This window comes from Globicephala melas, chromosome 10 (assembly GCF_963455315.2).
Source record: "Globicephala melas chromosome 10, mGloMel1.2, whole genome shotgun sequence".
Taxonomy (NCBI): Eukaryota; Metazoa; Chordata; class Mammalia; order Artiodactyla; family Delphinidae; genus Globicephala; species Globicephala melas.
In genome coordinates this window covers 50,981,665-50,995,024 of record NC_083323.1, presented here as the reverse complement: position 1 = coordinate 50,995,024, position 13,360 = coordinate 50,981,665, and the positions used below count along the sequence as shown (strand labels likewise).

At 35.7% G+C, this 13,360-nt stretch overlaps 1 protein-coding gene across 3 annotated transcripts in view; it reads left to right on the top strand.

The window, feature by feature from the left end:
- The window catches only part of LEMD3 (LEM domain containing 3), a 69,019-nt gene extending 60,198 nt beyond the window's left edge, over positions 1–8,821 (top strand). The window contains exons 10-14 of one of the 3 annotated variants that reach the window (XR_009565310.1): positions 161–242; positions 2,822–2,927; positions 3,034–3,112; positions 3,321–7,442; positions 7,711–8,821. Coding sequence is in view for 1 of the 3 variants with exons in the window: in XM_030866373.2 (XP_030722233.1) it covers positions 161–242; positions 2,822–2,927; positions 3,034–3,112; positions 3,321–3,484 (431 nt within the window). In the remaining 2 variants the exon portion in view is untranslated. Of the gene's footprint in view, positions 1–160; positions 243–2,821; positions 2,928–3,033; positions 3,113–3,320 lie in introns of all 3 variants that reach the window. The other 2 variants (XR_009565311.1, XM_030866373.2) reach the window with 2 other exon arrangements.
- Positions 8,822–13,360: the final 4,539 nt, after the last annotated feature.

Here is a 13,360-nt window from a genome sequence, read left to right as displayed (position 1 = left end):
CTTTGAGAACAATGACTGTGTCTGTCTTATTCACCTTGATCCAGGGGTCTGGCTCATAATAAAAGTACGCAGTGAATATTTTTTGAATAAACTGAATGGCTGAATACTTTTCAACAAAATGGAACAATGGAAAATAGTAAAACTCATTTGTTTTTTATAGCATTTCATTTAGATAGAAGAAATTCACCACCAAATAGTTTGACGCCATGTCTAAAGATTCGAAATATGTTTGATCCAGTTATGTAAGTATTATGACGAAAGGTACATGTAATTTTTATTTGGAATATTTGGCTGAAAAATGCATGATATTCTTATAATGCTGTCTGTAATAGAAGAATCTTCTACTTCTGAATCTCTAACTACCGAGATGTTCTGTTTTTCTCATTTCTTCTTTTTTGTTAAATTTCAAGCAAAGGTTTCACCAAAAGACACAGATGTATAATGATTTGTAAAACTTTTATAAATCTGCATTCACTGGGAATCCCCACAGCAGATAAATGCTTGAGTCAGATTAATGACAGATATGATGACAGACAACAATACCCTTTATTAGATGTATAAGTCGTGTTTGCCACCGTTCTTTGCCTCAGTAGGCAATATAGATAGAATATCTGCTATTTAAAAATTTCCAAATCCTACTCTTAAAAAGTTTTCTACAAAAATGTACATACCTTCCCCTCTACAAGACTTGTCCATTTACTGTTTGAGAAACTTTTCTGTCTATGTAATTACAACAACACATGCATCCAGAAAATAGCACAGTCAAAAGTTATTGCCTTAGAATCCGTAATACTTCACATATAAGCTGTAATAATCTTTAGAACTTGCTTCCTAGAGGTGACTACTTATCTGTCCAATGATAGGACAAGTCAAATTCTGTTTTTTAAAAAAAGCTGACAGTAGAAATTGTATTACATATAAAATACCCGTAAGTCCCATCTGATAGCTCATTTATTTCAAGAAATAGTTGATATGGTAAGATTCCAAATGAGTGACAGCAAAATTGTAAATGTGACAAAGCACTGTCAGTACACACACACACACACGCACACACGCACGCATTCCCTCCATTTTGCAGAGGTAGAAACAATTAACGGTGTGGTGATCCCTCTATTTGGAATCTTACCTCATACCTTAGGGTTTAGGAAGTCTCTGCCAGTCCAGTATTTTATTACCTGAGATGAAGATTTACAATTTGAAGTGTAACAGCCTTTTCCTTGGACCCACCGTCTATATCTCACAAGAAAAACAAATGTGCGTTACTGTAGCGGGAGCTGTTTCGTAATAGTAAGGTGATTTATGTCACCTTACTTAGGTGACTTAGGTACAAGGTGACTTAGGTACAAAATGTTTGTCCTATATTCACGCTTCTATTATTTTGGAAAAAAAGAAGCTCAGAATACACTATATACTAAGAATTTTCCTTAAGTTTAGGAATTTGAAAATGTCATTAAAAAATAATACTTTACTTTTACAGGTTTACTGTAACTCATTAAAGTGCTTATTAACATTTGTCTAGATAGAAAAGAGAAATGACTTTAAGTATGTAGGATTTTAAACGTAAAAATGATAGCACATTTATTCTGCTATAGTAGAGATCCTTCAGTGCCTCAGCATGTGCATTCTTAGACTGGAAAGTGAGAGCAGGGCTGGGACTTCTGAATGCTAATTATTTTTTAATCTACCTACTGTTAGTAACAAGCATTTATATACTGTTAATTTTAACTATATGGTTTTTAAACTATTCCCATTCTAGTTGGGTATATATATTGTAAAAAACAGAAGACTTCTTCTGAGTAGGAATATAGCTGTTAATTTTTTTTCTTTTTTCCCCCAGCTGTATTGAGGTATGACTGAAAAGTAAAAGTTTTATATATTTAGGTTATACAACAGACCTTTTGTGTTTTTTTTTTTTTTTTTGCTCATTCTTTAAAAAAATTTCTTTTTATTGAAGTATAGTTGATTTACAATACCATGTTAGTTTCAGGTATACAGCACTGTGATCCAGTTATACATATATATGTGTGTGTATATATATATTCCTTTTCAGATTGTTTTCCCTTATAGGTCATTACAAAATATTGAGTGTAGTTCCCTGTGCTATGCAGTAGATCCTTGTTGTTTATCTATTTTACATCTATTTTATGTTTATTTTATGTATACATTATATATATAAAATAATGTGTATAAGTATATAGTGTGTGTAAATTAATCCCCAAATCCTAATTTATCCCTCCCCGCTTTTCCCCTTTGGCAACCATAACTGTTTTCTTTGTCTGTGAGTCTCTTTCTGTTTGTAAATAAGTTCATTTGTATCATTTTTTTAGATTCCACATATAAGCAATATGATATGATATTTGTCTTTCTCTGTTTGGTTTACTTCACTTAGTATGATAATCTCTAGGTCCATCCATGTTGCTGCAAATGGCATTATTTCATTCTTTTTTATGGCTGAGTAATATTCCATTTATGTATCTATACAACATCTTTATCCATTCATCTGTCGATGGACATAGGTTGCTTCCATGTCTTGGCTATTAATAGTGCTGCTATGAATATTGGATGAATATTGGGATGCATGTATCTTTTTGAATTATGGTTTTCTCCTGATACATGCCCAGGAATGGGATTACAGTTTTATGTGGTAACTCTATTTTTAGTTTTTAAGGAACCTCCATACTGTTCTCTATAGTGACTGTACCAATTTACATTCTCACCAACAGTGTAGCAGAGTTCCTTTTCCTCTACACCCTCTTCAGCATTTATTATTTGCAGACTTTTTGATGATGGCTGTTGATTTTTGTTTTCATTAATTTTTTAGGGAAATAGGGGATCAGTGGCATTTGGCAATTCAAGAAGCAATTTTAGAAAAATGCAGTGATAATGATGGCATTGTTCACATTGCAGTAGACAAAAATTCACGTGAGGTAAAGTAACTTTTACTATTGAATTCTACGTTTTGGATTTGTTGCTACTAAACTAAGACTATTTATTTTCTTTCTTCCCTTTTTATTTTTTTAAAAAATATCACAGGGTTGTGTATATGTTAAATGTCTGTCTCCAGAATATGCTGGGAAAGCTTTTAAGGCATTGCATGGCTCTTGGTTTGATGGTAAGAAATTTGAGTATGACAAACATTTTGAAAAGATAAATTATGGTTTACTGTTAAACTATACCAGATTTTAAATTAAAGAATCTTAGGTTAGCATTTTTAGAGTAATAATTTTAGATTATTTTGTGTTCATATATCTTTTACCACAGTTTGTTTTCTATTAAGCACATTCATACAGATCTAAAATATTATTTTTATCTTACAACAGGGAAATTGGTTACAGTAAAATATTTACGACTAGATAGATATCACCATCGCTTTCCCCAAGCTCTTACTTGCAACACTCCCTTGAAGCCATCAAATAAACATATGAACTCTATGTCTCATCTTCGTCTTCGGACTGGCCTAGCCAATTCTCAAGGAGGTTCCTGAAAAGACTTTCTTCCACTCCTAGGACTGTTCTTTACAATAGGAAAATTCCTGTTTGGCTTCGTCTCCCTTTTTAAATGCTTTTTGTATGTAATATTTTTATTGAGTACAGATCTGTTTGAACGTTCCAGAAATCTTAAGGTTCCAAAGGGACTTAGCAGTGAAGCAGCAATGCTGAGTAGATAGAATAATTGTTTCATTCAGTTTTTGGAGCTCAGTTAAGCCAATGCACTTAAAGTTTTGCATGAGGAACATTGACCTTATTAAGCATTTTCAGATGTGGTGGTTGTTAATTTTGCACCAAGAAGTGTTTGGATAACCACACAAAAGCATGGTGAAAAGGCTTCTTGTATTTCCGTAATTTCCTGTAAACTAATGTTGTGAATTTTTGTATACAGTCACCTACATAGTTCCTTACAGGCTAATGTGGTAAAACTGTTAATTTCCCAATTTAATCTTAGGTTTCTATTGCTTGTAAGAGATTCATTTGCTATAGCTGGAATATGGGAAAATCAATCTGGGTTTAGTGGTTACATATAAGTATAAGTGGATGTACATGTACTTAAACTGGCTTTTGTATATATGTATAAATGCTGGTGATGGCGAAAGTAGTCTTGTTTTGTGAGGATATCTGCATTAAAGCAGTAAAATAAGCTTCCTATTTTATTCATAATCTAATGTATATATATATGTATGTGTATATATGTGTGTATGTATATATATATGTATGTGTATATGTGTATATATACACACACATATATACATATGGCTGTACTATCATATAGATCAAACAGCCAAACACCTGGAAGTATTAGATAAAAGTTTAAAATATCTTTTATAGGTTTTATATAAAAATGTCTGAGTATGATATTGTGTGAAAGTTCTGATACCAGTTGTAAGGGATTCAAATTTATGTGAGCAATAAAAAAGCAATTGGCAGACATTGGAAAAGTATTTTGTGAAAAGCTGTATTTATTATAAATACTAGGGCTATGACATAGTACCATTGGGATTAAGTCATTTTCCCAATCTATTTATAATTTAATGAGATGTTAGCTTCCCTGTTGTATGTCAGGTTTAAAGCAGGGCACATTGTTGCAGCAAAATGTGTATTTGAGAAATTATACTTGCAATTTTGGGTCATGAAAGTTTGCAGTATAGTAAATGCAGGAGTGATGGTTGCTTTGTGCCTCAGTATTTGTTTCAGTGAAGTTACCTTATTACTGTTTATGATTTCAGATTAAAATAGTTACGGAGCAAAGTTTACTTGTAATGTAACAATTGGCTTTTTAAAAATAACATGTTGATATGTCATTGTCAGTCCAAATGAATATGTGAAACAGCTGGAATTGTACCAATTTTGATTTTGTTTAAAGCTCAGTTTTCTTTTTTTTTTTTAATTGTATATGTGTTGGGTTTGCAGCATGAACTTGCACAGTTAATGCACGTTTTCTGGTTAAGTAAACATGATGCACACTGTTCTGTAACAGAAAACCCTATTGTGCCTTACCTATGTGCTTTTGTGGGCACCATGTTTATGAAGAATAAAAAATGATTTGTTATCTGAAGAGAATAAATTTTAAATTCTCAGTTTATGTCTCAGATGCTAAAGTGTGAAAAAATATATATAATATATAAAATAACTAATCTTTCTGTATTTTATGTGCATCACAGTGATTTATCTGTGCTTAGTGACCCCATCTTGTGACCTGTTATAAGAGTGAATGTAAAAAATAGTTGTGGCATTTTAAGAGGTCGCCTTTTGATGCAGATGCATCTTTTTCTTGCTTCTAAAACATATTCCATGTAAACATTGTACATTTATTATTGTAATATATACTTTTATGCAGCTTATTTTACCTGAAACTGTTAAGCCGACCAAGATCCCTCCCTGCAAGACAGATGGGAATGTGTATAATAACTAGATATTTGAGAAGTTCTGAAGTTTGATGTAATCTGTTACTTGTCCTGTTTAAAAAAAGGAAAAAATTCTAATTAAAAATTTATTAGGTTTTTTTTTTAAATGCGTCTTGGCTTTAAAAAATTTTTTTTAAGTGCCCTGTGTCTTTATTTTATTTTATATTTTTTACCAGTGAAAATAGATGCCTTTATTTTTAATCTTTTTTGGTATCTGTAAATATATGTATGATTATAAAAATGGATGAAGACCCTGAAGTTAATTTTAACCATCCATTCCTCAGCATCTTTTCTTTATGAAAATGTCTTTGTCTAACTTTCAAGTGTTTGGCTTAAAGTGGGGCAAGAATGTAAATCAGATGTATCACTAAAGCACTACTTAGTTTAGCTAGACTTTTTTTTTTTGGCTGCGTTGGGTCTTTGTTGCCGCACGTAGGCTTTTTCTAGTTGTGGCAAGCGGGGGCTACTCTTTGTAGCGGTGCACGGGCTTCTCATTGCAGTGGCTTCTCTTGTTGCGGAGCATGGGCTCTAGGCAGGTGGGCTTCAGTAATTGCAGCACGTGGGCTCAGTAGTTGCGGCACATGGGCCCTAGAGTGTGCATGCTTCAGTAGTTGTGGTGCGTGGGCTCAGTAGTTGCAGTGCGCAGGCTCTAGGGCACGTGGGCTTCAGTATTTGTGGCTCCTGGGCCCTAGAGCACAAGCTCAGTAGTTGTGGCGCATGGGCTTTGTTGCCCCATGGCATGTGGGATCTTTCCGGGCCAGGGATTGAACCTATGTCCCCTGCATTGGCAGGTGGCTTCTTAACCACTGTGCCACCAGGGAAATCCCAGCTAGACATTTTTTCATAGCAAGACTTTCTCAAAGGAAGCCATTCTTTTACACATTCTAGCTCAAACTCCTTATCATAAAAAAATAGTTTATGGGCTAGCTACTTTGAGTAGCATGGGTTTCGATTTTTCGATGGTTTAATCAACTAAAAAGATGACTTAGTTGGTAGACTTTTATTGGTTGCTAACAAATGTCAGACACTGTTACACATTAGGGATGCAAAGATGAAAAAGACATGGCACAGTCTTCAAGATGGTCACAATTTAGAGAACCTAGGGCAGCTAAGTTAAAAGATAGTGTGGAAAATATAGTGAGAGAAGAAAGCAGAATAAATTCTGGGAGATTAGGGCTTCCCTGATGGCGCAGTGGTTAAGAATCCGCCTGCTAATGCAGAAGACATGGGTTCAAGCCCTGGTCCGGGAAGATCCCACATGCTGCGGAGCAACTAAGCCCATGCGCCACAACTCCTGAGCCTGCTCTCTAGAGCCCGTGTGCCACAACTACTGAAGCACGCATGCCTAGAGCCCTGCTCCGCAACAAGAGAAGCCACCGCAATGAGAAGCCTGCGCACTGCAACAAAGAGTAGTCTTCACTCGCTGCAATTAGAGAAAGCCCGCGGGCAGCAACAAAGACCCAAAAATTAATTAATTAATTAATTTTAAAAAAATTCTGGGAGATTAGAGAGGTTGCTTATGCATCTTAATAGATTGAGAAGACATCAGGGCAGATGAGGTAAAATTTATCAGACACTTCTTAATTAGTATAGGTACAATGGTAAGTCTCTTTTCCTGTGAGCTCTCAGGGAAGCTTCTGTTCTTGTGATGAGCTCATAAAAATTAATGTGTTGAAACCTGAGTTATTATAAAATCCATTTTCATGCTCATTGGTCAGTAGAAACCTGAATATCTTGTGAATATAGAAGCCTGATATTGCACTTTGTTATATTTTCCTTGTGTGGATGACAAGTTGTGATTTCCAAGTGAACAGTGTCTTGATATATCATGTGCCCAGAACATTTCCTTTAATAAGATTGACCTTGCAATTCTCATTCCCTGCTCCTAGTGACATTACATTACTGCAGGTCATCTACATGGCTTCTTTGCCCTTTTTTCCTAGACTTATCTCGGCAAGTCACTTCTTCCAGATGACTCAACAAAAGATGCTAAATCAAGCAGAATTTTGGCAGCCACTCATTTGGAAAGGATGCTCAAGAACAGGTACTTAACTGAAAATTAGAAACCAGAAGTTGTGCTTTAAAGAAACTGAATGTCCATAATGCTCATTCTACTGGTCTAGTGAGCATAACTAGCTACTGCCTTTAAGCCCCACTGGAGAAACTTTATGACTAGGAATACATCCTGATGGTAGATTTCTGTACCCAAGAACCTCTACCAGGGGCAGCAGGATAGACTGATTTTGTTGATTCTTGGACTTTAATGCCAGTAGAACCTGAGTACTTAGATTTACCGTTTCTTCCATGGGTAGACATTGGAGACCTGCACATGCTCCTTAAAATTGGAAAGAAGTCTGTCTGGGCATAGAGAGCACATGAAAAAAGATCGATGAGAAACAACCTAGTGCATGTATAAACTACAAGCAATTTCTTATGGTTGAATTACTCAGTACAAGACAATAGAGACAGGAAAGGTAGGTAATGATCAGTTCATGGAAAGCTTTGTAGGTCACATTCTGAAGTTTGGATGTGGGTTGTTAAAGGGAGATCAGGTGAGGATTTGTTGGGATGAAAAATGGAGAAAGGATTTGAAAAATAGAGATAAAATGGGAAGGACTTGATTAATTGGATATTGATAGAGAAATTGATGTCCAGTTTTCTAATATAGGAACTCTAACCATCCCAACATTTGGAGAATAGGTGATAAGTAACAAATTGGATGGGAAAAATGATAAACTGAATTTTTGGATACTTTGAGATTGGGATGGAATATTCATCCATCCCAGTATTCAGGTGGATGTTTCTAGTAGGTGATTGGATTTCCAGTTCTGAGGTATTTTGAGAAAAATCTGAGCTGGAGACACAATTTGGGAGTTAAAACCACAGAGGTGAATCAGATGACCCAGAGAGAGAGAGTCCATATAGAGACAGAAATTTAGTTTAATCCTAATTCTGCCATATTTAGCTATGTGGGCCTTAGGTGGAGGTTTGGGTTGGGGTGAAGTATTAAGAAAATTTCAAAACAAATTAAGAAGGTGGAATTTGAAAAGGTCTTTGAATGGGGTGAAGTTGAAGTAGAAATTTAGTATGACTATCACATTTCTGGCTTGGGCAACTGGTTAGATGGTGGTGACATTCCCTAAATTATGGATGGGTGGTTGGCGGGAGCCAGATGCTAGTCAGAGTGCTAGATAAGACTTCCCAGAATTGCAAATGTTAGGCAAAATAATCCTTCTGACTTTTATTTTTCTGTTGTAGGACATTGTTGGAGGATGAGTGATAGGGGACAGTCTTTGAGAATCTCTCTCCAAAAAAACAGAACTGTTAACTTACATAATGTTCTAGCATTGTCTATGATTCTCTGGTATTCGTTAGAAACTTTCCTGATTTGTAGAAAATGAGACGTTGTGTAGATCTGTAAACCTGTGACTGTCAAAAGAAGGAATAAATACAAAAGTTGGTTGTTAATTAGGACTGTTTATAAACGGTTTGCCATGCACCCAAAGCTAGGAACTTGGTTGATGTGTGTTATACATTTATAAAGCCTTTGTAAACTAGTCAAGTCTTAGAGGCCTGGAAACCATTTTTTTTCTTGGTGACTTCATTTCTCCTTTGATTTATTGAGTGAATTAAAAAATTTAACTCCAGAGGGCAGTTTTATTTTTATAGCTCCCAATGCTACAATACTTCCTTTTACTTAAAAAAAATTTATGTGGACATTTTGAGATTTCAGTGGCACTTTAAATCCTACTGAGTAATAGCCAAAACTCAAGTTGGTCTTAAAGGCTTGCCTTTATCTAGACCAGTGCTGTCCAATACTTAATATAATGTCAGGCATGTGTAATTTTATTTATTTATTTATAATAAATTTATTTATTTATTTTTGGCTGCGTTGGGTCTTCGTTGCGGCGAGTGGGGGCTACTCTTCGTTGTGATGCACCGGCTTCTCATTGTGGTGGCTTCTCTTATTGCGGAGCGCGGGCTCTAGGCGCCCAGGCTTCAGTAGTTGTGGCACGCGGGCTCAGTAGTTATGGCGTGGCATGTGGGATCTTCCTGGACCAGGGCTTGAACCCGTGTCCCCTGCATTGGCAGGCGGATTCTTAACCATTGCACCACCAGGGAAGTCCAGGCATGTATAATTTTAAAATTTCTGATGGCCACATTAAAAAAAGTAAAAAACAGGTGAGATTAACCTTAGTACATTTAATTTAGCCTTATATATACAGGATATTATTATCTCAACATATAATAAAAGCTTTTATTAATGAGCTATTTTACATGCTTTGACATCTAGAATATAGATTACTCTTACAGCTAGGTGACCCTGTGTTGTGTGACTTACAGTGCTAAAACTTATACAGATGGTCACCTTATTTACAGCCCATCTTAATTCAGATGCTGCATTTTTATTGAAAATACTTGGTCTATATTTAGGTTACATAAAATCTACTGTTTGAAAAAGTTTATTCATATATGCATGTTCTTCCAAATATACTTAAAAGTGTTCCTATAACTGAATCAGGTATCAGTTAAATTTACATTAATTCAAATTAAACCTTCAGTTCTTCAGTTGTACTAGCCACATTTTAAGTGCTCAGTAGCCACATGTAGCCAGTGACTACCATGTTGACAGTGCCAGTCTTGAACAACCTGTACCTTTCTAGCTAAGTCCTAGTCTTCACGCAGCCACTGTGCTCCAGCTAGACTGCACTGCTTGCCCTTCCCCTTCATATCTAACTTTTGCTTGATTCTGCCTTTACTGGCATTGTTCCTATTGTTCTTTTTGCCTGAAACATCCTTCATGTCCTGCTTCTGTATACCCAAATGTTGCCCATCCTCTAGAATCCTATACAAATGCCTCTTCCAGGAAGTGGTATTGATGAACCCTGGTTGGAAGTAATTCCTATCATGTACACTACTGAAATATTGATATTAATTTTCACTTCTCATGATTTTGGCAGTTTCTATCTTGTATTATGGTGTTCTCAATCCATTCTAGTTTGGCTTCTGTCCTCATTGCTCCTCTGAAATCACTTCTAGAGATCACCACAAATTTCCTTTTGCCAAATTCAATACTCTTTTATGTGTCCTCACCTTTCTTTGAACTCTCAGCACCATCTGACATAGCTGATCATTATCTCCCACTTTACTTAAAAATTTTTTATTATGAAATGATTCACACATATTAGAATATATATGAAGTATGTATTTTACTTACATTTTGAAGTACGACATCGTTTAAAATATAGAACATTAACTTTGAGGCACCTCTGTGTGTCCTTGATACTTGTCTCTCTTTCCTAACTCCCAGATGACCACTGTCCTGAATTTTGTATTAATAATTCTTTATTTTTCATTATAGTTTTACCACATATTAATGTTGGTATTTATCCATTCAACTACGGACATTTAGATTATTTTCACTTTTTTACTATTATAAACAAGGTAGTTATGAACATTCCTTCTTGAATGTGATTCCAGCTGCACATATTCAAATTTCTCTAGGTCAGTGATACTCAAAAAATATGGTTCTTAAATCAGCAGTATGAACATCACCTGGGAACATGTTAGTCCAAGCAGATTTTGGGCCCCACTCCAGCAAATGTGAATGGACTAAATGCTCTGACCAAAAGACACAGGCTCACTGAATGTATACAAAAACAAGACCCATATATATGCTGTCTACAAGAGACCCACTTCAAACCTAGGGACACATACACACTGAAAGTGAAGGGATGGAAAAAGATATTCCATGCAAATGGAAATCAAAAGAAAGCTGGAGTAGCGATACTCATATAAGATAACAGACTTTAAAGAATGTTACAAGAGACAAGGAAGGACACTACATAATGATCAAGGTATTAATCCAAGAAGAAGATACAACAATTATATATGCACCCAACATAGGAGCACCTCAGTACATAAGGCGAATGCTGACAACTATAAAAGAGGAAATGGACAGTAACACAATAATAGTGGGGAACTTTAACACCTCATTTACACCAATGGACAGATAATCCAGACAGAAAATTAATAACGAAACACAATCTTTAAATGACACATAATCCAGACAGAAAATTAATAACGAAACACAATCTTTAAATGACACAAAACACCAGACAGATTTAATTGATATTTATAGGGCATTCCATCCAAAAACAGCAGACTACATTTTCTTCTGTGTACACGGAACATTCTCCAGGACAGATCACATCTTGAGTCACAAATCAAGCCTCAGTAAATTTAAGAAAATTGAAATCATATCAAGCATCTTTTCTGATCACAACGCTATGAGATTAGAAATAAATTACAGGGAAAAAAATGTAAAAAACAAGCACGTGGAGGCTAAACAATACGTTACTAAATAACCAGGAGATATATCACAGAAGAAATCAAAGAGGAAATCAAAAAATACCTAGAGACAAATGAAAATGAAAACATGCTGATCCAAACCTATGGGATGCAGCAAAAGCAGTTCTAAGAGGGAATTTTATAGCAATAGAATCCTACCTCTAGAAACAAGAAAAATCTCAAACAATCTAGCCTTACACCTAAAGTAACTAGAGAAAGAAGAACAAACAAAACCCAAAGTTAATAGAAGGAAAGAAATAATAAAATCAGAGCAGAAATAAATGAAATAGAAACAAAACAATAGCAAAGATCAATAAAACTAAAAGTTGGTTCTTTGAGAAGATAAACAAAATGGATAAACCTTTAGCCAGACTTATCACAAAAAAGAGGGAGAGGGCTTCCCTGGTGGCTCAGAGGTTGAGAGTCTGCCTGCTGATGCAGGGGCCACGGGTTCGTGCCCCGGTCTGGGAAGATCCCACATGCCGCGGAGTGGCTGGGCCTATGAGCCATGGCCGCTGAGCCTGTGCGTCCGGAGCCTGTGCTCTGCAACGGGAGAGGCCACAACAGTGAGAGGCCTGCGTACTGCAAAAGAAAAAAAGGGAGAGGACTCAAAATTAGAAATAGGAAAAGTTACAACAGACACTGCAGAAATACAAAGCATCATAAGAGAATACTACAAGCAACTCGATGCCAATAAAATGGACAACATGGAAGAAATGGACAAATTCTTAGGTATAAACTTCCAAGACTGAACCAGGAAGAAATAGAAAATATGAACAGACTAATCACAAATGATAAAATTGAAACTGTGATTAAAAATCTTCCAACAAACAAAAAGCCAGGACCAGATGGCTTCACAGGTGAATTCTGTCAAACATTGAGAGAAGAGCTAACAGCAGACCTTCTCAAACTCCTCCAAAAAATTGCACAGGAGGGAACACTTCCAAACTCATTCTACAAGGCCACCATCACCCTGATACCAAAACCAGACAGAGATACTACAAAAAAAGAAAATTACAGACCAATATCACAGATGAATATAGATGCAAAAATCCTCAACAAAATACTAGCAAACAGAATCCAGCAACACGTTAAAAGGATCATACACCATGATCAAGTGAGATTTATCCGAGGGATGCAAGGATTCTTCAGTACACACAAATCAATCAATGTGATGTACCATATTAACAAATTGAAGAATAAAAACCATATGATCATCTCAATAGATGCAGAAAAAGCTTTTGACAAAACTCAACACCCGTTTATGACGAAAACTCCAGAAAGTGGGGATAGAGGAAACCTACCTCAATATAATAAAGGCCATATATGACAAACCCACAGCCAACATCATTCTCAATGGTGAAAAACTGAAAGCATTTCCTCTAAGATCAGGAACAAGACAAGGATGTCCACTCTCACCACTATTATGCAACATAGTTTTGGAAGTCCTAGCCTCGGCAATCAGAGAAGAAAAAGAAATAAAAGAATACAAACTGGAAAAGAAGTAAAACTAACTGTTTGCAGATGACATGATAGTATACATAGATAATCCTAAAGATGCCACCAGAAAACTACTAGAGCTCTTCAATGAACTTGGTGAAGTTGCAGGAT